At 41.6% G+C, this 27,903-nt stretch overlaps 3 protein-coding genes across 4 annotated transcripts in view; 1 reads left to right on the forward strand and 2 right to left on the reverse strand.

Moving 5' to 3' along the window:
- ITGA2 (integrin subunit alpha 2) overlaps positions 1 to 11,491 on the forward strand; it is a 66,398-nt gene extending 54,907 nt beyond the window's left edge. For both annotated transcript variants that reach the window (XM_071580759.1, XM_071580758.1), the window contains 7 exons: positions 386 to 488; positions 1,307 to 1,417; positions 1,904 to 2,008; positions 2,331 to 2,444; positions 4,625 to 4,714; positions 7,640 to 7,756; positions 8,498 to 11,491. In XM_071580759.1, coding sequence (XP_071436860.1) covers positions 386 to 488; positions 1,307 to 1,417; positions 1,904 to 2,008; positions 2,331 to 2,444; positions 4,625 to 4,714; positions 7,640 to 7,756; positions 8,498 to 8,587 — 730 coding nt within the window. In that variant the 3' untranslated portion in view covers positions 8,588 to 11,491. The remainder of the gene's footprint in view (positions 1 to 385; positions 489 to 1,306; positions 1,418 to 1,903; positions 2,009 to 2,330; positions 2,445 to 4,624; positions 4,715 to 7,639; positions 7,757 to 8,497) is intronic.
- A 5,871-nt stretch (positions 11,492 to 17,362) lies between these two features.
- Positions 17,363 to 21,210, reverse strand: MOCS2 (molybdenum cofactor synthesis 2). The gene is made up of 4 exons (XM_071580761.1): positions 21,090 to 21,210; positions 20,066 to 20,219; positions 18,547 to 18,670; positions 17,363 to 17,468 (listed from the first exon to the last, which is right to left on the reverse strand). The coding sequence occupies exons 1-4, from the start codon at positions 21,208 to 21,210 to the stop codon at positions 17,400 to 17,402; spliced, it is 468 nt and encodes a 155-aa protein (XP_071436862.1). The 3' UTR covers positions 17,363 to 17,399.
- A 1,116-nt stretch (positions 21,211 to 22,326) lies between these two features.
- LOC139684629 (uncharacterized) lies at positions 22,327 to 26,051 on the reverse strand. The gene is made up of 3 exons (XM_071580760.1): positions 25,715 to 26,051; positions 25,286 to 25,407; positions 22,327 to 22,453 (listed from the first exon to the last, which is right to left on the reverse strand). The coding sequence occupies exons 1-3, from the start codon at positions 25,985 to 25,987 to the stop codon at positions 22,327 to 22,329; spliced, it is 522 nt and encodes a 173-aa protein (XP_071436861.1). The 5' UTR covers positions 25,988 to 26,051.
- Between the last annotated feature and the right edge of the window lie 1,852 nt (positions 26,052 to 27,903).

Here is a 27,903-nt window from a genome sequence, read left to right on the forward strand (position 1 = left end):
CCAGGATCTCCCTCAGAGTTTGCTGGTATTTCCCATTATAGATGTACCAAGAGACCATTGAGGGGACCCTTTCTGAGGAAGGAGACTGCAAGACTCAAAATTGCAGTTTGTGCCCAGGAAAGGAGCTTGCAGTGTAGCACTGAAACACTACAGGGTCCAGAAGCCTAAGCAGAGCCTGCATCCCCTGCAGTGCTCCAGTCTTACCTTCACACACTTGCTCCAGCTCTTGGCTTCAATGCACCATGAAAAAATTCAAACAGCAGTAAAAGCGATTCATTTTTCCTCTAGCCATACGTCTGACGTGTATCACAAAGGCATATCCAGTAACCTATGTTTTCAAAGCAGCTGCCAAACTGAAATGTATTGTTTTTTGGTTGTTAACTAGGCTTGCCAACATCAACTTTTATGAAGTATACTCTGGTCATAACATTCCTTCCACTGTGAATAATTTTGAAGATATTGGCCCCACGTTCAACTTCTCAGTTAAGGTTAGTAAATGTATTTGCTTCTGGTTTGAGAAGTTGCCTTAGCTCCCTCTGCAGCCTGCTCCCAAAACATAGTTGAAAAAACACTCCTGATTTCACTGCCTGATCTTGAGGCTTTTGAATACATCATGTAAGGGAAAAAAATGGCAATAGCTGAGGAGTAAATGCTTAAGAGTCTTCATAAGGTTAAGGATGACATTTGCAATTACTGCACAAGTAGAATGGGGGAGGGATTGGTCCTGCACTATTTACATCCTTAGAAGATAGTTATTGTTTAACCTTAGGCCAAGTTGGACTGTTTTTTCACAGAGTCTTTTGCCAAATTGATAAAGGAAAACAAGTCTTCGCAGGCTTGAACTTTGAAACTTGGAGTTTGGGGAGGGTTAAGTGCTCAAACCAGATGTAAGAACTAGCCAAATGACAGCACTTATTACATAACTCAGAAAAAAAACTTAGATCTAAGTATGCAACGTGGAAGAAACTTAAATTATGTTCCATTTACATTCCTGTAACTGCTGCTCCAAAGAACAAACAGGCCTATTGGCTGTGGCAGAATATTTGCTTTTCAAAACATATTTCATGCAGTTAATATGAGCTTTGCTAAGGAAACAGACAGGAACCCGAAGCTATACAATACACTTTCTGCTTTACTGTTTGCACAATCTAATTACTACCCTAATGTCTCAATACAAAATATATTGATACAAAAGGAGTTCAGTTCTTCCATACTCATCCATGAGTTCTGATTTTCTTGCTATATCAAATTATTTATGCATATGAAAGCATAGCTGCCTGAATTAACTGAGTTACTTGTTTTACAGGTAACAACAGGAAATATTCCAGTAAAGATGGCATCTGTAAAAATCTATCTTCCAGAACTGACCAGCAAAAACAACCCACTGATGTACCTAACTACCATCACCACAGATCAGGTGGAAAACCAAACTGTGTTTTGGGGGTTAATCAGTACTGTAAACATAATTATTTCCATTCAGAGAATCCAGGCCCTTTCTTGTGGTCCATTCCTCATAAAGGGAGGACCATGATGTGATCAGTATACTGGCCTATTACTTGGCAGAGTTGAAATATCTTTACATCGCCAGCTTAGATTTTGTGGATTCTGGATCTCTTCACTTAGGTTTATCCACAAGTTCCTGGGAAAGCTACCCAAAAATGGAATTTTTAGATCAGAATGAACCCTTCAAGTCCACTGAGGGGGGAAAGAAATTACCACAAGAACCATTTAACTTTGACCAAAACTACATAGTCTCTCTTAGTTTCCTAGATAATTCAGTGTTCTATAATTCACAGTCTAGCCTTTCACAGCCACCATCTTGTCCCAGAAAAATATATTATTATGATGACGATAAAGTCTTGAGTATGATGTCATCCAGTCTCATTCCTGCCATCTTTCTTAGGCCAGAGGTGTTACTTGTGAAGCTCAGATGAATCCACTGCAAATAGGGAACAGACCTTATTCTCCATCTTTCACAAAAGAGAACTTCAGAACTTCCAAAGAACTGGTGAGTAAGACTCTAGACTGCAGTAAGCAGGACAGGGATGCAGAGCTGATCCTCAGTAACTCATTGCTGTACTTGTGAGGAAAGCTGTGATGGGGTGGCATTCCTCATTTATAGTGCTGGAGTTCAGCCTGTGGACGTTTTCACACATACCCTGTCTGCCTGAGATAAATGAAAAAGTGCCCATTCTTTACAGCCTGCAAGCACTTAATTTGTATGCATAAAATGGCAAAAACAAGGACGAAAAATTCTGGATGTTAAAAGAACATTTTTTAAAATGTGTTTTTAATGTATGCTGTGCCTCTCCTTTCTTTTCCTCTGGAAGAACTGTAAGAATGTGAAGTGCAGTGCCATCACATGCAAACTGGAAGACATTATGCTGAAGGGAGAGTACTTTGTGAATGTGTCCACGCAAATCTGGAATGGAACCTTTGCTGCTGTGAGTATGAGCTCCATCTTTATGAAGGATCCAATACTCAAGTATTTCTGAACTTCTAATAATTTTCACAGTTCGGTAAAGAGATCTTGCAATCTAGAATGATCTTCCTTTACTTTCCATAGGTCTGTGTGTTTTTTCAGATTGAAAACTTGAATCTAAAAGTAAAGTAGTGAGGCTGCATAATAATGGAGCTGATAAAACTTCAGTCCAGCACACAATCTGAAAGTGCTGTTAATAATGCAACATTCACAGCTGAAAAAAAACATTTCCTACATCTGTTGAATTCATTCAAGGGGGACTACAGTTTCCACAAAACTCACCATAGGAGAGCAGAGTACAATATCATCATAGCCTGTAAAATAACGGTGCTTTGAGCTTTTGAACATCACAGCCTACAGGGTACTCTTTTTAAGTCACATCAAAATATCAAAACCTTGTTAACGCTGCCAGTTTTATTTGTTATGGAAAGTGTGGAAAACGTTTTTCAATTGACTTTTGTTTTTATTAGAGTAGGTGTCAAAATAATACTCCTTGCTTAGAGACCTACAAGATGCTTAAAAATATCTATCCATAATATATTGGCTTTCACATTTTAAACCACCACGTGTCCTCCAGGATATAACTCATCATGAGGTAACAGACTTTTGAAGTTAGACCATGTTTGCTTTTTAGCTAGGCAACCAATCAAATGGTCTTGGAGTCCTGAGTTTGCCTAAAGCGTTAGAAACATGACGCAGTCTCTTTAGTTTGTCTGGTGAGTCCTATGGCAGGTATTGACATTTAGCAGCAGGGCTGTTGTCAGCTTTAGCATTCAACTCTTGAAAATAAAAGGCCAGGTTGACATTGCAAGTGTGTTATGCAAGTGTGCAACAAAAAGCATGTCTGTCTTTTTAAAGTCTGTATTTTTTAAAATCATCTGGGTCAAGACTATTTTTAGTGCTGTCAAGGTACAGAGTGTGGAGACCAGAACAAAATGTTGCTACCCTCCCAAGAAAGTGAGTGGAAATAATTTATCACTGGCCAATAGGAAGGAAAAATCTTATGCCAGGTTTTCTTGTAATTTTCTATTTGATTGTCAAAGTTCACTCCAAATAATCTTGAAAGCACTCACTCAATAGTGCGCCTCATCAGCCTTTCTATTTAGTGGCAATCAGCCATTGTGCAAGAAGGGCATAGCAGGCTTGCCAGTACCTGCTAAGCAAAGATGTGTTCAGGAATTAAGATACCTTGAATAGCACTCAAGTGGGTTTCTAAACTTTCACATGTGCAGGAAAGACCACTTGGGCAGATGGCCAAAGTGCAGGGTCCAATAACTTACGGGGCAGGGATGGTCAGTTTAGTATGTGTCAGCTGCTGCAGACCCACTATTGCCCATGTTTCCTCTGTCAGGCCCATGGTACCTGGCTGTGTCACAGAGAAATGACTGAGGAGGCACAATGACAGAGCATTTGGTTCAGCTGGCGAGTGCTTCTGTGCTCCCACAAACCTTAGGCCATTCCTGGTGGTGCTCTAGGAGAGCAGCAGTGAGCTGTCAGTGTCTATACAGCCATGCTCCTCTCCTCCAAGTACATCCACAGAAGTGGCATCTGGCACAAGGTTCTTTTTCAAATGGGAATTGGCCTAAGATTTTTGTCATCTCTGTTTAGGCTGAGAGAGTCATGTCAGGATTTGAGAAGTGGAGAGAAACACATAGGGAAAAAATAAATGGGGAAGACCAGAAGCATTGGATAGAGATGTGGTGGGGTGGGGAGGGGGGGAGTAAAAGAACATCCAGTTTCCATTTCTTTCAAAGGCCAGAGATATATTCCCATCTGTCTTTTGTTGCTATGTCTCAATTGCTCACTGTTATTTTTCCTCATCTCTTTTCTGCTAGCAGCAGTGACAGCTTTGAAATAACTATAAAAAGGGTTATATAAACAATTCCTTCTGTTTTGCTTGAACTGTATGTTAAGGAAAAAGAAAAACCAGTTCCCCAGGGTCATTGCTAAGTGTAGATTACTGACATATTATTACTTTGATGTACATGTTAGCTAGGAACAAATAAAAAGATAATTTTCTTAATACTATGACTTTTTTCTGGTTCTGAAGTCTTCATTTCAAAGAATCATCTTAGAATGTCTGTAGTCTAATTGATTTGCCCTGTAACAGAGCTTTACAATTGTTTTAATCTTCTCTTTCAGTTAACTTTCCAGACATTACAACTCTCTGTAGAAGCAAAAATTGATACACATAACCCTGAGTTATTTATCATTGCAGAGAATACCCTAACTGTAAGTGATATTTTTTCAGCTTCTCTTTTACTGCATTAAAGTGATAATACTTAGTTTTCAGTGTCCTTTAGGAGTACCTAGCAATTTGATTGTGTTGAACTAATGTATACTTCTGACTATATAAAACTTCCTTAAGTTATTAAATGTTTTTATTTCAGCCAACTGAAATAAACCAGACTTAGTTAAAACCTGTAGGTCTCAAATAGATTGTAGACCTATCAGAAAAAGTCAGTTAGAAACTTTGGAAACTCATGTGGCTTCCTGTTTATGAAAAGATCAAAATTTGGACTGCTTTCTGCAGTGGACTTAATTGTTGTAGATAAATGAACTCTGGAAATCATGTTTGAAAATATGATTAATAGTCTTAATTACTTGTGTAATAACCATATATGGTTTGATGTTTCTAGACAAGTGTTTGGCACAGGTCTCCAGAAAATATACTTAATCTCATTTGTAAAAGAATATGGAGTATTTTTAGCATTTGGATTGGCTGTCATATGGACAATGCGGACACAACTTGCTGAAGAGCAAAGGAAATATGTATGGAAATATGTTCTGGAAATACTGCCATGTTTTTTCAGAAAAAATATATGCCAGTATTTGGTGTGTTCTGAGTGCTTTGGCTTTGTGGCATGGTTAGTATTTCTGTTAGGAGATGAAAGTTATTTGTACACAATGCAAATATTCCAGGTAATTGCACAGGTGTGTTAGGTACCTCATAAGCCATACTACCAAACCTACATTACCAGCAGTTCTGTTGGCACTTTCAGGAGAACTAGAATTTAATTATTCAAATGACAATTTAACAAATAAATTAACAAATAAATGTTAATTCCTCAGTCAGACAATGACATATGTGCAGCTGGGACTTTCACACCTTTGAGGCAGTGGCTGAACAGATCCTGAAAGTTATCCACACAGTTCATAAGAAACACAGTGGCTTTTCACAAGACTTACGGCCTGATCCTTACTCAAAAGCCTCTTGCTCTGTGAGAAGTCTTGGCAATATGTGCCAAGGCTGTGGAGGTACAGTCTCTCAAGGGCAGACAGTTTGACACTTCGGTGATGGAGTCATTACCCAGCACTGTATGTACTTCTTGTCAGGCCAGCCGGGATACTCAGTTTGCCTTTCACACTGCTTTGGGAACAACACAGTGCAGAAGAAACCTGTGCTTTTTTCCCTACTTACCCTGTTAATTTAGATGGCCATGCTAGAATTCACTCAACTTAGTATCTACATTAGTCATCCACATTAGAGTTCACCATTCTATAAACCCTAATCCACAGAAAGAAAAGGTATTTCTGAAATGCAATTCATCTCATCTTAAAGATGATCTTGAAAATAACTAGAGTGAATTAGGCCCTAAAAAGGCATGTCCTCCTTTGGAATTCAAGGAACCATATTGTAGATATACAAGTAGATAAGGTGAATCTCAGTCATGGTGTCTTACTGACCACAGTTTAACTTCAGGCAAGGTAATTTGTTCTTGGACATGAATTTTCCTTTCCAACAGTGCCACTTCACTGTTAATCTAATGGAGAAAGCATTACTAGGCAAATTGCACATACGTATGAAATAGGTTTTTTAGATTGGATGATCTGGGGTTGTTCTTTAGCCAAACGAATTAATATTGCCTTGTGATGCTATGTGGGGAAGTTGCTTAGGTATTTTTGCGTAAAATCTTTCAGATTTTTTCCAAGTGGGAAAGGACTGCCAGCTGGAGGACAGAACGTTAACCTGCTAGAATCATCATTATGGCCATTTGGTTAGAAAATACACAAAGCCATCCTGCCTCAGTGAAATGAATACACAGCCACACCTAGCACAACACTGGAGCCTTCCAGAAGAAACTGCTTAAATCACTGAGATGTCATTCCAGTGCAAGTTTCCCAGAAAGCTTAAGATTAAATTACACAAGACAAATGCACTGAACAAGCAACCCTGAGAAAGTCAACCAGTGTGACTTATTTTATCATGTTTCAGGAAGGAAAAAAACCTTCAGCTAAATACATGTATGTAATTCCAAGATTAATTCCAAAGATTTGACAGTTCATAAATATTACACTAATGTCTCCCTGAGCAACTATGTTATATGTAATTACATATTTGGTTATACCTAATCCAACTAGATAGGGTATCACCTGAAAACTAATTTCCAGACACTATATGCTCTTCTTGGAGCTCTCTAGTCTTGTTTGTAGTTCAAGAAGGGTAGGTGTGCTAGAAGCCCTCCTGTTTGACTCATACCTCTTGCAGCAAACTCATGCAGTTGACTCAGGAGGACACAGATTAACCTGAGAAGATCTGTCAAGTTGTTAGTGGTTTCAAAGGAGGTCAGAAGAGCAGGCAAAGGAGACAGAGGTACCTGCCCCAGCAGGAGGGTTGAAACTTCAGCAGATGCAGTGAGTGCATGGTAGTGTCTGGCCTCAGTGATTAGTACTGCCTCTTACAGCTGCCCGCCACAGATAACAGGCTCTGACATGCTTAGTGGAATGTACTTCTTCTACAGATGACACAGCAGAGGTCTGTTTTTGAGCAGATGGGGCTTCACAGCAGGCTACTCCCCTGCCTTCATGTAAATGTGTCTGGTTTATGCAGTGATGGTGTGTCTGTGTAATGTGGGGACAACTCTGAAAGGCCTCCTGCTAATGGAGAGGCAGAAAGCTGGCAGGGAGATGGGTTCTCTTCCTGTTACATATCACCAGGAGTGAGGAGGGTCCCTAATCCTTAGCTGGCAATGCTGTGTGCCATGGTGGTGTGACCAGGCATCACTGGACAACCAGTGAAAGAGCTGTAATTGCTTGGTGTTTTCCAGTCATTGATCCTGGAATGTGTGACTCCAGCCATTCTTGATCTTTGGTTTACAAATCCTACTTCATATGCAGTTAACATTAACCTTTAATACACAATCTATCTGCTTTCAGATCCCAGTTACAATAATGAAGCCAGATGAGAAAGCTGAGATACCAGTAGGTGTTGTGATTTGCAGTATATTGGCAGGACTCCTCTTGCTGTTAGTACTGGTTGCTGTTTTGTGGAAAGTAAGTAGGTGTTTATATTGTTAAGAACAGAATGGGATAAAATCACTGGGTTATTTGCTGTGGAATCTCTCTTCTCTGGTGTGGAACAAAACTGCATATGGAGTCTGGTGGTATGAATAATTCTGTGTTGGCATTACATCCTTGATGTATTTTAGAATGGTTTATGAAATGAGTCCTCATAGAAACTGCCAACATAAAGATGATAAATGAGTTGCCAATAATTCAAAGCAGGGGCTGTGGCATTTACTTTTTCCCTTTTGACACTGTCTGCCTCCTTCCATAATAGCCCATCTGGGCTCTGAATGCCCATGATTTTCCCAGTGGACAAAGCTGGGGATTAAAAGCAAGGAAGGAGAGGATATATACTAAACACAGAGAAAGGGCAAGGACGAAAAGTCATTTACAAAGGATACCTAGATAAAGGGGAGAGGGAAGTTTCACTTTGTGCAAGGTTATTGGTGTTTGAAGGGCTCCTTGGCATACCAAGGCAGCATGGAGATGTCTTAATCTTGTCAGGTAGACAAACAGCTTATCAGCACTGCTGTTTAGGCATTTAGTTGCACCAGGCAGGAATTTAGGGCCCAGATCCTTTCATTTTAGAGGCAGGAATTCGTCTACAAATCACTCTGTAGTGTGTGCGGGCACACATGTGGGTTTCTACCATCAGAGTATTTAGCTTAGCTGAGGAATGAACTCTCAGTGACTGACTGCAATGTGGTGTTATTTTAATACTTCTCACAGCTTGGCTTCTTCAAGAGACAGTATGAGAAAATGACACAGGATATAGAAGATGTTGATGAAATTGCAGAACTCACAAAGGACAAAGACTGAAGAAGATGAGTTATGTGGATAAAGAGGAGATCTGAGCCACCAACAGTAGTTGTGATCCAGTCGGTTCTTCAGCTGGAGTGCCTTAAAGCTCAGTAACATTTAAAACATTTTTTAATGAAAGTGTCTTTATAGATGAAAATATTTTACAGATTTTACTCTATTATAAGAGTAACTGCAGGACAGTTTGGTTTTTTCAAAAATGATTTATAGTGCCTTTTCTTGTAAATTTCTGCCTTTCAAACAAACTTAGCCCTTAGAACTGGCAGGTCCGGAGTATACAGTAACATACTGTGCCAGAAATCCTTCTCTTGATCCACTGCAGAGTGAAACAGAACAATTTATTTCAGATTATTGTGGAAAAGCATCAGTTCGTAATTCAGTTGACAAGTACCATATGTGTAAAGGACATTTTCTATTAAGCTGATGATGAATGTGTGGTGAATACTGCTTCCAGACTGGGAGAAGAAAACTCATTTTTTCATTGACTAGCTCCATCCTTATTGTTTTAGAAAAGTAATTTCCACCAGCAAACTTTTGTCTTAACTAATCTATAAACTGGGAACTATGTATGAGCATGTCTGTCTGGGTGCTACAGGATAACTGGTTGGGCAAAGTTTTCCAAAAGTTCACCACACTTCTTGCACTAGGGTCACAACTAAATTACTGAAGAATATTGTTTTGGGAAAATACTGCCAAATGGTACGTATAACTGCCTTCGGCATACTTTCCGAGAAGAAAATATGAATTTCAAAATCATAGCATGTTCTCTGCAATGTTATTCCTGGTTTTCAGATTTCATCTTGAGAAGCACTACCACTACTATTACACTGGGCCTTACACTCTCAGTCCCTCTGACACCAGTTTGGCTTTTGACAGAGGGAAGACAGTCAAGATCTTGCCTTTAATTCTGTACTTAAAGATTTTGCAAGACTAAAGAGCATAAAGTGAACTAAAGGGGATAGATGAAACGTCACTAAAGGGGATAGTGAAGATCTAAGCTCTGTAATACGTTTACTGCACTTACTTCTTTAGCATCTTAGTGCCCTCCAGGAGACCAAAGTTGAGTACACCCTCCTTACCTGTCACATTTTTATTTGGTCCCAATTGTTCATGTCTTGATGAAGTTAACTTGTGTTTTATACAGTGAAGTACTGTAGAGCTCTGGAAGGAGCTCTAAGCACAACACTTGGGTGACTTTGTGTTGGTTGCACACCTCAAGTTTATCACATGCTGTTATGCTGCCTGTTTATAATGAAAGCTCAGTCTTAGAAAGGCCCATGCTGTAAGACAGGGAACAGTCAGGGGAGTTGGCCTTTTGGCTGCCTTTCTCTCTCATGGCTGGCAGTGTTACACTTATAATCGATTGTGAGAGAAGATGTGTGTGTTTTCTTTGTGTATGCTGCCATGCAAGTGAGATTTGTTTCCAGCTCGAGGTGATTTACTTGAAGAGGAAAACATTCAAATGTGCCTGATTGAGAACCCAAAGTCATGTTTTCTTTCCCCCAAAGCTGGATTTTAATTATGCTTAGGCACCTTTCTGTTATTTTCTGAAGTCCTAGGCTTGAGCACGTTTGAAAGTTTTACTCTGGCTTTTTTAATTCAGTAATCAGTCAGGAGCCAACTATCTCTTTAGCAAATAACAGCTTCATTTGCAGCAGCAGCTGGATTGTGCTCACTGTAGTTTTATATGTGTTTTGAATTTATTTTTTATCTATGAAATGTTGTGTTTTGTAGTGGGTATTTTTTTCAACATTCTGAAGAACAATCTAGATTCTGATCTTGGTTGTCAAACAAGAGTCTTGCCATCAGCTGAGTCTGTGACCAAAACAATTATTTAAACAGTAAAAAAAAAACAAAAACAAAAACAAAAAAGTAGCAATTGCATAAATCTAAAGAATAAGCTCCTGACTTACAATTACAAACCTTGAGGGCAAAAGCTCAGAAAGTAAAGATAAAAAGTTGTCTGCCTCAGTTCTTGTATAAACTTGTGCAGAAGAAAACAAACCCTACACCCATGTATGTGCGAAGCTCCTACATAATCAGGGTCATGCACTTCAGGGCAGAGGGGAAATTTCACAATGTGCCAGATGACAGAATGTTTCATTTCTGGTGCTGCCTGCAAGGGAAATTCGGGCATTCAGTCAGATTTCCTTCCTCCACTGTTGGTGGGAGGTTCAGGTCAATTTCCACCATGCAACTTCTTTGGGGATTTAACAGTTTATCAACCAGGTAGCAAAGATTCAATTCACTAGCCTTCACTGCGTTTTATTTTGACACAGACAACGGGATTCTCCCCCCTCTCCCCCCCGCCCCAGCCTGGACACAATACTTTTTTTTCCAAAATAAAGGGCAGGCATAGCAATGGGTAAGGTTTTGGTATTCTAACCACTTCAAGTTAGTAGTTTATTTTTCTTTTACAATTAATACTTAAGTAGCTAATTCAGTTTTTGTAATGGTGAGTCTATTGCACTTTTAAGTTGGCGCAGCCACAAATAATACTGGAAATATTATGTATATCTTGTATTGTGTGCAAGGGTTGGGGTTTTTTAAGTTTACTTTTTTAAAATAGCATGTTTTAAATATTCTGAAATTTTGTGCTTCAGCACAGGCTTCTGTTTGTGCTTGCAGCAAGAAAAGTCAGCAATACGTTCAGCAAACTCAAGTTACATCTGATTCTGGTGTGATATCTAGCTGCTCATTTCTTGAAGTACTGGAATCAAGTTCAAAATCAGAGTTGGTTTCATAAGAGCCCCATGTATAAATATGAGATATACAAAACGGTAACAATGTTGACTTCTAAAAGCTAGCATGTAAGCTCTATGGGAGCAGGGACTGTTATCACTGTGGTGCCTATCTGAGGTCCTAACAGTGTTACTGCAATAAAACCAAGACTACTGCTGAAAACAGACTCATTTATTTTTAAACAGCACTGTAAAGCAAACCAACGCTACTGAAAAAAGCACTGCAATAAATAGAGCCAAATATGTCTTTGTTCCAGAAGCACACAGTGAGAATCCTAAGGGGATGACTCTGCTAGAGGTATACAAAGAAAGTGCACTTGAGTCTTGTAGGTCATAGTCAGGAGTAAAACACTACCACTAAACTATATTGTAATGTAAGTCAGCTCACATTAATGTAAAATATTTCAAAAACTCCAATGGAATAAATGGTGTTAGAACATTACCATGAACAGGTCTTCCTAGAAACATGAGGTTATCATCACTGGCTTCTAAAATTATACCACATTCTGCCAGTCTTTGCACTTTTTGTGATTTACAGAACTGGTCAGCAGTAGCATGCCATGACTAGCTCTGGCCACTCCCCACTATATGTTGGAAAAGCTGAATTCAACATTTCAACAGGAACAATGTGGCAAAGGAAGAGTCAGAGGAACTTGGCTATTAATAGGAAGACTATAGAAAAGAGTGTTGTCACTACCACCTGAAAATTACCTGCTTTCACAGAGCTTTTTATTTCCACTTTCCAGTTCTCCATACTTTTAGCAGTGGTACGTAAACATTCAGGTAGACTACCAACTTTAATACTTCTACAATACAATACCAAACAAACCTAATCTTAAGGCACAAACTCTGTCTTTCACCAAGTTTCAGTGTTTTGCAGAATTAAAAGCCAGATTCCTTAAATACTGACTTACGTATGTGCTGGTTTGACTGGGGGAGTTAAGTTTTCTTGGCAGTAGCTGCTATGGGGCTGTGTTTTGGACTGGTAACACAGGGATGTTTTAGGTATCACTGAGCAGTGCTTCGACAGGGTGAAAGCCTTTTCTGCTCCTCACCCACCCCACCAGTGAGGAGGCTGGGGGTGCACAAGAAGTTGGGAGGGAACACAGTGATATTCCATCCCATCCCATATGGTGTCATGCTAAGCGTATAAAGTTGGGGGAAGGAGGAGGAAGAGGGGGATGTTGAGAGTGATGGTGTTTGTCTTCCCAAGCCACGGTTACACATGATAGAGCTCTGCTTTCATTGGGATGGCTGAACCTGCCTGCCAGCAGGAAGTGCTGAATGAATTCCTTGTTTTCCTTTACTTGCATGAGTGGTTAAACTATCTTTATCTCAAACTATGAAATTCCCCTTCTACTGTTCCTATTCTCTCCCTCGTCCCACGAGGGGCAGAGTGAGTGCATGCCTGGGTGGGGCTGGGTTGCTGACAGGGGTTAAAGCACAACAGGGTAAAATGTAAAATATAAAATATACTTTACATCCAAAACTGAGCTACAGCAAAAGCTTACAAGTTAAACTAAAGAAAATGAAGGTATGAAAATGTTTCTCAAAATCTATCGCTAACTGCCTCACCTTTTTATTGCCTTTAAAGATAATTAAGTGTACATTTTCATTGCCTCAGAAAACTTGGGTCCTATCTTTAAAGTCAACCTTTCTGCTCTCATTTATGGTCAATTATTCATATGCTATCACAGGCTTTGGTATGCTAGCAGTTTTTAAAATGTATTTCCCTCTTAAAATAGTTGAAATGAAACTTTTAAAAGAGAACTGCTACAAAGATACACCAGGCCTATGGTACTCCAAGAAATTGGTCCTTTAGTTATCAGGCTATTCTGAACTCTCTTCCATCACCTGCACATGATACTTAATGGAAGAGCTCAAGACCTGAGTTTTTCAGAGCATTTTAAGGGCTAATGGGCAACACTGGTCTGCTTTCACAAACAATTTAATAAGCAGGTTTAGCCGCTCCTTCCTTTTAATGTTTTTTGAAGGAGTAACTGAATGTGCTAGTCTATAAAACTACAAATTACTTGAATAGCTGTAGGAAAAGTGAACTAAGAAAAAGGCCAAAAATCTAGTTTAAAGCCGAGCAATCTAAAGTCTTCATTCCTGAGTGCAACAATGCCACTTTCATGAGCGACAGCTGACACAAGGACCTGTACTTCCCAGCACAGCAGCACCTGAGCCGGCCAGGAGCCAATCCTGCCGCTCAGCCATCTCTTGGCTGCCATCTCCTGGGTAGGCGCCTTATAACACAGCCCACTGTCCCCGCCCAGCTATTCCATAACGGTCCATCATTACTGTTTTCATCATATGCATCAGGCTGAGCTTATCTTGAGAACAGAGTAGAATTATCAGGAAAGGAAGCTCTTAAAATTAAGCAATGTTGGTATATCGATGTTCAGCCAAGGGGATGGAGCGGTGTATTCAAATGTTGCCAGCCAAGACTAAGACATCTTTTCAGGACAAAGTTCCATGCCAAAGACATGCACTTCCCTTTCACTGACAGCCCTTATCTGGCAGATCTCTATAGGAATCACATGACCCTCTGGTCTACAGAATTTATTCATGGGAATCTCTCTGCATCAAGAGCCACCAACGTAACACACCTGGTAGAGCCATGGAGGGGCATGATTACTCTCCCCTGCAGACAAGGCATAGAAACAGCCAGACTCGTTCCAGAAGCCTGGGACTTCCTTGTGTGTTTATCTGCAGCTGCCCTTCATCCCACTCAGTGGACCTCCCCAGAAGACAAAGTAGCCCTCATCCACCAGCGTGGTCCTGTAAGTGTGGATATTAGGACATGTGTAGCCACATCTTTCCCTAACACACAGAGAAGACACAGCTGGGATTCATTCCCTGGCCTAGAAATTTGGAAACACTTCTGGGTCACTCCAGACATACCCTTAGGCAGCTACCTTAAAACACAATAATCTGCCCTCTTTATGATAATACTGCCCTAGCAGAGAGGGTAGCCCTACAGAGGGAGACAGAACACTGACTTTGGAGTATGGACTTAAATTTCAGTGAGATACATTTTACCTCTAATTATGCACAACATCCCTCCTAGAGGCATTTCCATTTCGCTTTTAGATGCCAGCTGAAGAACCCAAAGTTACACAAGACTGCTACATCATTGTTCCAGAACAAAGCAGTACTTGCCTCATGCACAGCTAGGGACACAAAATGACATTTCATTGTTTTTACCATGGCAGCATACACACATTGTAACACTCAGCTGTGACTCAGTACAACATCTCTTCCATTCATTGTTCCCGGTCACTGTGGGGAAGTACACAATTATTCTCTCTCCTTTTCTGCACCCTTCTTCCCAGCTGCACTGCTGATGGGGAAGGTGCACTTAAGGTCACCCTGGAGAAATCTTCCAGAAGACTGCGACACTAGAAAGGAACTAGAGCAGCACTACGGCAACACAGGAATTGCCCCAAATCATGAGATCCCAAGTAGAATTTAACTTTTCTGAACACCACTATTTTTCCCTATCCCTTGCACCAGGATGCAAGCAAGACATAAGTTTTACTCCATTCATAAACCATCCACTGAAAGATAAGATGAACATTTATTTTTGTGCACTAATTAGTTGTGTGGTAACAGAAAACATCAATGTGGAAAACTGAACACCAAAAATCGAAAAGGTCATGTATGTCTTTCTCTTGTAAAGAGAAAAAGAATTTGACAGAGGAAGCGATTTGTGCTCAGGATTCTGTACAATTCCCGATAAAAATGACATTGAAACAGCAGAGGACTTCTCTCCAACCTCCAAAACAAACGAAAACTCAATCTTGAACTTGCTCAGCTCGCCTAGATAATCAGGCCCACATGGTTTGTAGGGTGTGTATATGTAAGCACACAAGATGCAGCTGCTGTCCTGCAGAAGGACTCACTTCCACTGAGGGAAGTGAATCAGTAAGTTAATAAGCACAGTATAACCATGTCTCTGCCTGAAGCTGAATGTTTCATTATCGTTTACGTAATTTAGATACAATAACTAAGTATTAAAAATTATTGAAATCCCTGGAGGTAAAGGATCATCATCTGCTTTCCTCCTTTTTACTCTTGTGCAGCTAGCAGCTGTTGGTAGACTTTTACTGCAGACACAAGGAAATTGATTACAGAGCTGAGGCTTCACTAGTGTGTGATAAAATGGTCATAGACTCATAGACTGGTTGGGGTTGGAAGGGACTTTACAGATCATCCAGTTCCAACCCTCCTGCCACAGGCCCAGACACCTTCCACTAAACGAAGTTACTCAAGAGTCCCATCTAAGCTGGCTTTGAACATTTTCCACAATGGGTCATCCACAACTTCTCTGGGCAACCTGTTCCAGTGTCTCACCACCCTCACAGTAAAGAATTTCTTCTCAGTATCTACCCTGGCTTCAGCCTTAAGGCCATTCCCCTTTGTCCTATCACTACATGCCCTTGTGAAGTCCCACTCCAGCCTTTTTGTAAGGCCCCTTTAGGTATGGGAAGGTGCTGTAAGATCTCCGTAGAGCCTTCCCCAGGCTGAAGGACCCCAGTTCACAGCCTGGCTTCAAAGGAGAGATGCTCCAGTCCTCTGATGAACATAGTGGTCCTCCTCTGGACACATCCTTCTTGTGCTGGGGGCTCCAGAGATGGATACAGTACTCCAGGTGGTGTCTAGAGGGGCAGAATCAACTCCTTTGACCTGATGGCAACACTGCTTTTGATGCAGCCCAGGACACAGCTGGTTTTCTGGGTGCAAGTGCATATTGCCAGGTCACAGCAAGCTTTTTATTCACAAACACCCCCAGCATTAGTCCTGATCCACTCTCCACCCAGGCTCTATTCAGGAGCATGAAGTTGCACCTGGATTATATATCTGATACAGGAACAAACTGAGCAAATAATTTTACTTTACCTTATTTCCCTTCCCTTGTAACTGTGTTGTCTACAGTGATGACTAGATAAAACTGTCTCTCAGCATTAGTAAAAATGCCATACATGAGGTCACCTTGAACCCTCAGCATCTAAATACTACCATGGCACAGTACAATAACATAAATAAAATTACCTTACTCAGATAGACAGCCCATTGTTTCCAATGGAAGCAGAGGCATATTATGTCAGTTGGTTTAACTAGATTTCAAAACAGTAATAAGAGAAAAACTGTATTAAAATTAAATCATAAATGTTAATATAAATGCATATATGAACAGAACTAAGTTCAAGAGACTCACTTTTCTTTGAAAAACTACTCCATTTTGATGACTTTTAATCTTAATACATATAAAGTCCAATTGCTAAAACTAATTATACTATAGTTGTCTATTTGTAATAATACACAGCTAAAAAATCATCTTCAAAATTAATTATGTTTAGACATCACTAAGTAGTTAGAGCTTGGCATGTTATTGCTAATGCAAGTTTGTTGCTGCTAGAGTATTAGATCTAACTTTGAATCAAGGTATGTTCATATTTTTTAATGCAATAGACTTGTAATATCAGCTGCACAGTAAAAATGTTTCAGTGAGACAGAGCTACTGGAACATAACCACTACTAAAAAGTTAATAACTCTGGGGCATAGTTTGTATTTTCTTCTCTGTCTGTACCAAAATATTTCATCTACTTCAAGTACCTTTCATGTTACAAGAATGTCAAAATAGCATGAAGCTTGTAAACTGATTCTACAGTCATATAAAATTAAACCTGTCTGGACTATTTTTAAGATTAAAAAAAATGCAATTGTCCTGCGGTGACCTCCCATGCAGACAGAGAACACAACTACCAATGTAAAGACATTAAAGCAGTAATATATCACAGAGTAGTCTAAATACCTTGCAACCAAGAATTTTAGGGAGGATTGTTTTAAAAACTGACTCCATGTTTAAATGCACAAAGGGTGATTTCAAAGGATAGTGAAGAACACTTGAAAACTCTAATAAATACTCACTTCACATCACTCAGTCCAAATTAAATTATTGAAATTGAAACCTCTTTAGAAACTTATGAATACTCTATAAAAACGATTCAAAGGTGAATATGCTCATTAGGAAGAGTAACACTTTATTTATAAAAGAGTACAGTTATTTTTCTGAATTTGCCCAAAAGCACTCCTTGTTTTCTTTCCAAGAATATTCGTCCTCATAAATCTCCTGCAAATATAAACAAAGAATGGGCAATATTGAGAGACTCTGCTACATACAGCCACAAGCCAGGCCAAATAACAGCCATCCCACTATTATTTACTGATCACAACAGGACTACACAGCACTTGGCTGGCAAGCAGAAGAGTGCAGCATCCTTAGAATATACTGACTTTGCTGAACTTTGGGCTGATAGCCATTAAAATTAAAAGGACCCATCTATACTGAAAATATCTCAATAAAGAGATCTAGAAGTGATGCAAAAGCTGTAGAATACTCAGCAGTCATGTTGTATCTATTGTACTTACTGTACAATCATTTTAAGAAGAGTTTTCACGTGTAACAAAATGTCAGTATTAAAAAAATAAGTATTATATCAATACTTCAAATATACTAGTATTAGATCTGAACCCAGAAGCAACCCAGTACTATGCAACAAAGTCAACAGGGCTCTGAGACCCTGACTACTCATTCTGAGACCACAGAACTCCAGTCTCCTGAAAGAGGTGTAAGAAAAGTGGAGTAATGCAGAGAACATCACTGTTAATTGCATGGCAAGTTCTGCCTGGGAGAGAAGGCATTCCACTGCAGCTATACAATGAGGCTCTTTATAGACCTGCCTGATTTCTCCACATACTGTTGAGTGCCCATACCAGCTTTGGGACCTCTGCTCATCCCTTCATTGTATGCTATTGCTTAATGCTTTGTGCTTTCTCAAGGCCAAATGCATGAGAGGAAAAGAGAAGGACAAGAAATGCTCCTTTTACTTGTGAACTGCAAAGCTGACATGAAGTTCTTCCACAAGCCTTCTCAGAACTGAGTTTTGCAACTCAAAAGAGAAGAGCTCAGGCCTCCTTCACTTTGGCCCCAGGATGGCTTCAAAAGGAAAGAGGAGACGGATGGTAGCTACAGGAGAGCCTTTCAGAAGTTCTTCCTGCTACATATGGGCCTGGCTCCAATAGAAGAAACTCATTACTGCCAGACACTGACAACCCACCAGGAGCAACTGCCTCCTGCTACAGCCCTTAGACAGCCTAGATGTCTAAGGCTAGCATAGGCCTAAATTCAATTTTGTCCCCAGACATACCTTTTTCCATATTGGGACAGATGCTTTTAAGGTATTGATGCAGTACCTTACAGCTTCAAGGGACTCTGCTCTGTGTGGAGAGGAGACTGCAATAATTACACTTGCTTCAGTTATTGGAACCACACTAGGGAGAGAAGAGGAACAACAGCAGCTTTAGCCAACACTTAACATCAAGAGCACCCAAAAGTTGTGGCCATGTCACGTCAGTATTCTGGCCACATGGTCTCCTGACTCATTCATACTAAGCAAGTGTCAAACCACGTCCAAAAGATTATGCACTTTTTAAAAGAAAGAAAACCGCAACCAAAATCAGTACCAGATGTTAGAATTCCTCACTTTAGAATAAATAAACCCACCAGACATAGCCTTTTTCTTCTATTCTTTCTTTTTTTTAAATTGAGCCTATGGAATTAAGAGGGGAATATTGTTAACTTGCAACAATACATAGGAAACTCACTGGAAGTTGGCTTAATGATGAACAAAAGCAAGTTAGAACAGCCAGTTCTTATCTGAAAACCTAAGAAATCATCTCAGTTTGCACAAGAATTTCTGAAAGAAGAAATAAAGTGCCCCACACTATGCAGATTTTGCAATGAAATTTGATTTTTGTTGAATTCTGATTTTAAATTCTGAAGTTTCCTATTTGGTGTGTTGTTTCCCAAACTTAAGAAGCAGAAAGTTTTGTTTGCTCCTCACAATGGTAGTATTCCCAAAAGCTGCCTCCTAACTCTCCCTCTATAGTAACACTCCTCCAGCAAACAGTTTAGAGGAAAAAATCTCAAATGCTTTGAGGTGCCCTCAAGAGAGCCACTCTCTGTGTTGACCTTAAAGGAAATCTAAGGAAACTACACTTCAGACATAGTATTTTACCCTTGGCAATCACTTCCTAAGTTCCTTCGGACTATACAAATCCTGCTGGTTTCAGTGAGAAATCTGATGAACAGGGAAGGCTCCAGAGTATGTCAGATACTACTGTTCCATGCTTTGAACCTAACGGAAAATGCTTATTCAAGACTCAAGGAACAACACGAGGTTCTCCTGCAAGCAGAGCTTGCAGTTACTGTGGCTCTTCACACGCCACAGCCTAAGCTTTCAGATCTTTTCATGGCATAAACTGACTTAAATCTGACAACAAGGACATTCTGCAGCACTTAAACAGAAGAGAGAAATAAAAAGACTGGGCTGACAACTTCACATCTTTTAAAAATAAAACAAACCAACAGCCTTACCTTCTCTGGAGGGAAATTCCAATCCCTTCTTCCCACTTCAAAAGTATCACCCCAGCATCAAAGATACTGCAAGGCTAAATGCGGACTCCAGCAAACACTATCAATACACACATTTTTAAAAGGACAATTTCAATTTTTGAAACTTAGCTCCATAGCAAGAGCCTGGAACCAGCTTTGCTGCACTACAGTTTCTGAACACTCCTGCAAGTCCTTCAACTATGTAAGCACAGCCATGCACCAGACAAGCATTAATATTCCACTTGCAGAAAGATAGGTCTGGACATACATACCCAAGTCTATGGTGCACTGCAATATGTTTCACTGAAGGCCATTTCTGTCTTGCATCTCTGCAGATTTTCTTTATTTCGGTCTCTGCCATTGAAGTATATGCTTCATATTCTAAGTGAATCACTTTTTTCCCTTCAAAATTATTTCTTGTAGTACCTAAACAAAAATGGTTTATCAACCAAAAGCACTGATTCAATAAATACATACTCTATGTTTATAATATATACTATATATTTATTAGATAATAATATATAATGTATTAATACTGAGTAAAACCCAGGATCTCTTGCTATGGTCAAGGTCAGCACTGTGCAAATAGAAACAACCTATCCTAATTAGAGCTGCTTAAAGAGATTATTTGAACAGGATAAATCTTTACTATAAAAGGAAAAATTTAGTTTACACAAGTCCGCAGTCTGTAATGCCCAAGACTGGAACATCTCCTGTGGTAATTGCTAAGGTGCTATTATTATTGCACTTGCCTAGGCAATTTTTAAATGCTCAGTATTGAAGAGTCCAGTAGCACTAAGATTTAAGCACAAAGGGGTTTCAGATGTGTGCCATGTAAATTATGCACAGGATGGAGCTCTCAGCCTTACCTTCACCAGCCCATGGGTGAAACAGTACTTCACTTTCATCTAAGACTGGAGTCACAGGACTGCACATACAGGTCTGGGCATGTGATTTTCATAGCCACAACATTCTATTTCCCACCTTAAACAAGCTGTGTCCAAGGATACAGAGAGAACGCCTTCCAGGCAGTTCTGTACTCCAGAGCTGCTGTTTTAGTCAGCCCTAGGATAGCCATACCAGCAGGAAAGCTTCTCACCACTTTATCCCAGTGCAACTGTTTAGTATCTGCCATGGTCTTGCTCTAATAATTCAGAACATGTTTTCTAAGCATCCTAGGTTCAGACCAGGAATTGATTTGAGAGAGAAGCATAAGTCTGGAATATGGACAATCTATGTTCCATTTATGAGACCATTAACACACCCCAAGATCCAGCTCATAAAAATTAAACTCACCAATGAACAGAGACACTGCCCCACAGTAAGGTGAAACGACCAGCTCTGACACTTCATCTACAGAGAGCTTTTCAGACTTGAGCTTGATAAAATCTTTTGGCACATCTTCACTTTCATCCATATCTCACTAAAAAAGCTGAAACCAAAGAGACTCCTGTTTCTGAAGATACCAGCATCAGCCAATTGCTTTTTATCCAAATTATGCAGAAAAGATGCACCATCTATTTTCCTAAGAGACCAGTCTACATGTCAAATTCACTACTCATCAGTCCCACTAAGAGAATATTAACTGCAAATATCTAGCAAGACCTGATTTTTAATGCATACATGTTCCTTTCTGACAGGGAAGTCTGGTACAATGGGACAAAACTAGTCCAAGGCACTGGTTTAATAAATCAACCAGCATGGACCACTGTGTAGTGCTGGTAAATCTGCAGTGATGTTGTCAGCTCCTCCAACTTATCTTATCCTGAAATCAAACAGTTTAAAGCAGAGATTTCTAATAAACATGAATGAGAGTTCTAGTACTAAAGTTGAATATGCTCTCCAGGATATTCAGGACCTCACACTATCAGTCTGTTTCAGTCACAGAGGCAACATTTCTAACTTTTCTGAGTATAAACCAGTCATCAGATCACCTAAGAATGAGGAGAAAGAGAAGTATTTTGAGCAGCAGCAATGGAACAAGCTGCAGTAAGTACAAGGAGTGGCATTTGAAAACAGGCAACAAAATTAATCTATTCTAAGCACACCTGTTCCTTTAACAGCAAAAAAGAAACAAAAAAATTTTTAAGAGCAAGTATTTTTTTTGTACTATCTTTTTTGTTAAAAAGTGGCAGAAGGTTGTTAATTATTATCTTACTTAGGCAAGCCAAGTATCTACTGATAGCCAGAAACAACCACCACGGAGTAACAAGACCTAAAACCCAGATTCAAAACAATGCCTGACCTCTCTGGCAATTGTCTTCCATTTACTGCATACATGTTAATCATTTACTGGTGCACTGACTTATAGTTTCTGGTCAGCACAGCTGTATTCTCCAGACAAAAACCCAAGTTAGGCTCTCTCAAAAGAGTACTGGGGTGGAGGGAGAGAATTGCAGTCACATCTCTGAATCTAAACAAAAAAAAGGTTAATGGAACATCATACAGAATTCTTAAGATATTTTAGCACAGGATTATGCTCCACCGGAAACTAACCAAGAAGTGATACCTACTTAACAGCTTCTGGGCAGCTTTAGCCTCCACTAATTGGTGGGATGATGGCAACCTCGTCTCCAGACTGCAGGATCAGGAGCTGATCTCCAAGAGGCACGTACTCCTGCCGAACAGCAAAAACCACTTGATCCTGGATGACAGCAAGCCTGAGGGGGATTGGCAGGAGCACAAATAGGTTTTTGAATAGAGTGTTTGCATTTAACCATGAGATTTCATTAAACAACAAACTGGTGCACAGTCTAGGGCAACTGAGGTAAAAACTATCGAAACTTATGCAACTTTGCTTCCAAGACACTGTTAAAAATACATTAAAACCCCACCTCCTACTCTTGGATTTTTTTGCAGTTGCTAAGGAGAAACCAACTCAGTATAATTTCCAAAAGTCAGGAAATGGATTTGTCACAGGCCTGTATCAGAATGAAGCAGTGTATACCACACCCACTGCACCAGCTTGTAATAAAAGAGTTGGTAACTCAAGAAGTAGCAACCATCCAAGAAGGAAATATTGCCCTGATACAGTCTGGCAGGACTGGAGCAATTTTCTTACAGACCAAGAAGCGTTGTGGGATGCTGTTCAAGAGATCTCATGAAGATTCAGTGGTCAAAGAGTTGCCCTTGTTATGTGTGCTCAGACTTTATGAGGCTTTGGGCCTTTTGCACTTACAGGTCTGAAACTTGCTATTGATGAGGAGTAGCCACAGAAAAAAGAGGGCAGATGTGATGTGCCTTCTGGCAGACCTTCTATGTGTTTTTTTTTATTTCACATCTCTGAGATATTGCTGTGAGAGTCCACAGCTCTGGGTACCATGAGGCAGGGAGTCACTTTCATGAATAAGCGAATTACACAGCAAGCATGAAGGCAATGGTAGTAAGACACTAGAAAAAAGAAGGCCTACATTTTACTTTAGATGGTGCAGGTATGGTAACAGTTATTTTTTGAGACTACAAAATCTGGCACAGCCAGCAGAGCTGTATTGACTAGAAACAAGTAGGCACACAGCAAAAGAGTACAAGTAAAAATCATCTTATTTCCTACCAGCCAAATAGCCCAAAGTAGGTAAGGCACAGGCTGAGCAAAACACAGTAGCATTGACTCAAAGGGCAGACTGAAGGGAGAGACTGCAGGAAAGTAAAGCAAGCCAGTGAAGAACTGGGCAGAACCATGAAACTAAAGTGACCATTAGAAGGATGGGCTCTAATTAATGTCACTTGTGAGCTAATTCATTGGGGAAGATGGGTGGAACAGAAGAACACTGTCAAGAATGCTAAAGCTGCCGTTTGAATATCCATTAGCAATGTGAATAGAAGTCTGTGGTCAATTCCCTACAATTATGTTGAGTTTTTCCAGCAAAGCTAGGAACAGAAGCATTTTCAAGGCCACTGTGAAGTAACTGCAAATGCAAAATGTACTGCTCCAAGTCAATATTCATAAAAGGACAAAGTTGACAAACTATGGCAAACCAACCAACAGTGCTGCTGCTGCCTCTGACACAGAGCAATCATCATCATCCTCATGGCTAGACTTCTGGAACACAGATTTGGGAAGGGCTCTCTCCACATGGGTGTGCCCTTCCAGCCTGCACAGTGGATTTTTTTTTAGGTGGCACAGCATGCGCGAAACTGACCCCCCACCCTTTAACTCCTGAGGTTCATCTGCCACGGCCAAGCGAGCTTGGACGGTGACAGTTAAGGCCCCGGGACTAGAATCTACAGCACTGCAAAGTAGAATATACATATTCCCTACTGCTTCCTTCCCCAGAACACATTTAATCTCAACTCTCTCTCTGAGGAAAAGGCCCCTGGTCTAACATTTTGTTAGAGCTTCGCACTTGGAAACAGCTACCACTGCTAGTTAATTTTTTTCATAGCCTTTGAGAGTAATCTGCTAAAGAAAGATTGTGCCTTGACACCTAATTCCACAGCTACAAGAAATGGCAGAGCATTACACACTAAATCCTGAAGACCTCAACCTCTGTTATACCTTACTTCCTTTTTTATTACCCCCTTCTGCCCTCTCAAAATGGTATTGTATCTTTGTCTATCAGACTAATTCTTGATAGAACTGAGCACCTTTCCTCAGCTTTAACATAAGGGGACATTTCTGCTAAAGCCCCAAAGAGCACCAGTGCTGCAGAGGCCCTTACACCACACACATAGTGCTCTCTCAGGACCAGACTCCCTGTGAAATGCAATCAACACTGGCATTTTTCATAGAAGAGGAGGTTGAAAGTGGCTGAACCTATTTCCTGTGTCAGGGTTGAGCAGCTGGAAGCCAGTGGGAGCTTCAGTTCCCTTCTTGATCTGCCTTCTGGAGTGTGCCATAAGCTCAGACCAATGGCTAACTGTACAGTTAAAGATAATTACAGAATCGATTAGGTTGGAAAAGACCTCTGAGATCATCAAGTCCAACCTTGGACAAAACATCACCATGCCTGCTAGACAGAATGCCACATCCAGTCTTTCCTTAAACACATCCAGGGATGATACCTCCCTGGGCAGCCCATTCCAATATCTAATTACCCCTTCTGTTCAGAATTTCTTCCTAATGACCAAACTAAGTGATTAAAAACACCTGCACACTATCACTTATTTCATATTGTCCCAGATGTGCATGATGACTCCTTGAGACATCTAACCTTCTCCACATGTTAATAACACAGTTCAATTTTCACACAGCAACACAGCTCTCCTGGCCAATGGCCACTTGTGCTACTCAGGCTCAACTTCTGGGTGCATTTACTGTACCTGGGCTTTCCTTATGTATACATAAAACCACAGGGCTTCCAACCACACAAAACACAAAACGCTTGGTGCAGATTACCAGAAGAAGGTAACATCACTTGTGCTGTCGAGGCACTGCTACGTGTTCCAGCTCGACTCTAAGGGCCGAATTTGTATTCACAGAAAAACAAACAAACAAAAAACAACAACAACAAAACATGTTTCTTTGTGCCTGTCACTGGTAACTCGCAGGATACCTGGGGTGGGCCTTGACGATCTCCTCCCAGAGCTGCAGCGAGGTGATGTGCCGCGGCACCGAGAGGCTCTCGCAGCGCAGCCCCGCCAGCTCCGCGCTCCTGGCGAAATACAGCACCGAGACCTGCGCGGGGAACAGGCAGCGCTCAGGGCCCTACCGCAAAAACACACATCCACATGCAGCCGCAGCCAGGACGCCAAGAAAGGCTTTCCCAGGCTCTCCTCTATGCGGATCGGCCCCGGGCCGGCTGTGCGGAGCAGCGGGGAGGGCGAGGGCCGTGAGTGACCGCGGATCCGCGTTCCGCTCCCGCCGCTCAGGCCTCGCCCGCCCGGCGCCGCGGGCAGCGGCGGATCCTCGGTCACTCACGGCCCTCACCCTCCCGGCTCGGGCCGGGCCGCCGCTCCGCGGGGCTCCGGCAAGTCGGACCTACCTGGCAGCTCATGGAGCCGCCGTCCCGGGGCGCGCTGCCCTCGGCCGCGGGCACTCGGCGGCGCCTGCGCCCGACGGAGCCCGGCCCGCCCCCGTGGCCTGGCCGGGAGCGCCGCGGCCCAGCGCAGCCTCCGGGCAGGCGGTGGCGGAGGGCGAGAGGGGGTGAGGAGAGGAACGGCTGTGGCTTTGCTCCCAGACTCAGGTTTTGGGGACAGCACTTCGCAAGTCGGATCTTAGGAGGGATTCGGAGCTCCCCGGGCAGGGGGGTTGCCATTGATGGCAAACATTGCTCCTCCACGGCCTTGCACGTGTTGTATGGCCAAACTTCGCGAACGAAGATTTGGGGAGGGCTCTCCCCACGTGGGTGTGCCCTTCCAGCCTGCGCAGTGGATTTTTTAGGTGAGGCACAGTGTACGCAGAACTGGCCCCACCGTTTCAGTCCTAAGGTCCACCTGCAATGGCTGAGCGAGCTTGGACAGTGACAGTGAAGTCCTCAGGACTGTCACAGCAGGCTGTACTAACCGGGGCTGACCCTGCTCAGCATCCGAGCTCTGACGGGATGGGATGGCAGGGAGGCATTGAACTGCTAGGGGACAGTCCTCACTGAGACTCGAATTCACGACCTAGGGATTCAGAGTCTGGAGTGCTCTCCATTGCACCAGGAGACCACCCTTGCACGTGTTAAAACACCTGCTAAACGCACAAGAGGTATATATGGCATGTGAAAGCCATGGATCAGCCACAGTGCTGGCACGGGATTTCCAGGTCAGGGCCTGTTCGACCTCGGCGACTGCCAGGGCATCCCAGTGGACAAAGGCACAGTGATGCGTGGTGATAACAACACTGAGGCCTTGGGGTGTTTCCTTAAGAGCTAGGCTGAAGGATCCTTGTGGATCTCCTTCAGCTCTGAGTGTTCTGGGATTCTGTGGAAGGACAGCATGGGGGAAGAGCACCAGCTCTCACCAGGGGAAAGGGTAGGGCATGGGGTTGCAGAGGTGCTGCCAAGAATCACACGGCAGTGGCTCTGCAGGGCACTACTGTGCCCCCAAACCACCTCTGTGTGTGGCCAGGGCTATTTCTGTGGTGTTTGTCTGGTGACACTTGTAACCTCACAAGGATAATGGGAGGAGCTCCTCCAGGCTGATGAACAAGGGGGAACTCTGCAGTCATTATCAGCAGAGTTTGTGTTTGGTAATTTTGATTTGGACTGGTGATCGTGGACTCATAAAATAGTTAAGGGTTGAAAACACCTCAGAGATCATCGAGTCCAACCGTTACCCCATCACTACTGTGTTCTCCACTAGACCATGTCCCTCTGTGCCACATCCATATGTTTTTTGAAACTTTCCAGGGTCCACCACCTCCCTGGGCAGACTGTTCCAAAGCCTGACCACCCCTTCAGTGAAGAAATTTTTCCTTATATCCAATCTAAACCTCCTCTGGCACAACTTAAGGCCATTTCCTCTTGTCCTGCCACTAATTACTTGGATGAACAGACCAATTCCCACCTGCCTACAACCTCCTTTCAGGTAGTTGTAAAGGGTGAGGAGGTCACCCCTTAGCCTCCTCCAGAGTAAACACCCCCAACTCCCTCAGCTGCTCCCCATAAGACTTGTGCTCCAATTCCTTCACCAGCTTCATTGTCCTTCTCTGATCATGAATATCCATCCTTGCTGGATGCAACACTGCCAGTGGAAAAAAAAGAAGGCTTTCAAATAACTACAAAAGATGTCTGAGAAAGGAAACAGACTTTTCTGTGTAATAATTCTTTCTTGCCTCTGAGGTACAAACACAATGAAAATTAAAGTGATAACGTTTTCCAAAATATGTGTGATAGAAATACCACTATTTCCGAAACAGTACAGTTACTCAGTACATTGTGTCTTAATCCTCTTCTGTTAGGAACAAATAAGTTACTTATTAAAACTGTAATCTTTTGTGAATGATTAACTGCTGTTACCAGTTGAACTCTCCTGAAGACAGCATGTATCAAGTGAATAAAATAATTGCTTTCTTTTTTGTCTGGACCATGTAATTTTGGATCTATACATCTTAAATGAAATAGATCACTTTAACATGGTGTGTATGACGCAGCTAGTAGCTAGCAAGTGGCTGACACATTTTTCCCATGCAAAAGATGTACCACAGGTATCCTTAGAGTGACGTGGGGGAGTGCTGGGTTCAGTTGCA

Source organism: Pithys albifrons, chromosome Z, assembly GCF_047495875.1.
Source record: "Pithys albifrons albifrons isolate INPA30051 chromosome Z, PitAlb_v1, whole genome shotgun sequence".
In the NCBI taxonomy this organism is placed as follows: Eukaryota; Metazoa; Chordata; class Aves; order Passeriformes; family Thamnophilidae; genus Pithys; species Pithys albifrons.

Excerpts from the sequence above, each read along its gene's own strand:
- MOCS2 (XM_071580761.1), bottom strand. The coding sequence starts at position 21,210 with ATGGATGAAAGTGAAGATGTGCCAAAAGATTTTATCAAGCTCAAGTCT. Across the intron at positions 20,220-21,089 it reads GGCAGTGTCTCTGTTCATTG|GTACTACAAGAAATAATTTT; the intron begins GTGAGTTTAATT and ends ATTTTTGTTTAG. Across the intron at positions 17,469-18,546 it reads CTGTCCCAATATGGAAAAAG|GAGATTTATGAGGACGAATA; the intron begins GTATGTCTGGGG and ends TTATATTTGCAG.
- LOC139684629 (XM_071580760.1), bottom strand. The coding sequence starts at position 25,987 with ATGGCAACCCCCCTGCCCGGGGAGCTCCGAATCCCTCCTAAGATCCGA. Across the intron at positions 25,408-25,714 it reads GCGGCTCCATGAGCTGCCAG|GTCTCGGTGCTGTATTTCGC; the intron begins GTAGGTCCGACT and ends TTCCCCGCGCAG. Across the intron at positions 22,454-25,285 it reads ATCGTCAAGGCCCACCCCAG|GCTTGCTGTCATCCAGGATC; the intron begins GTATCCTGCGAG and ends AATCCCCCTCAG.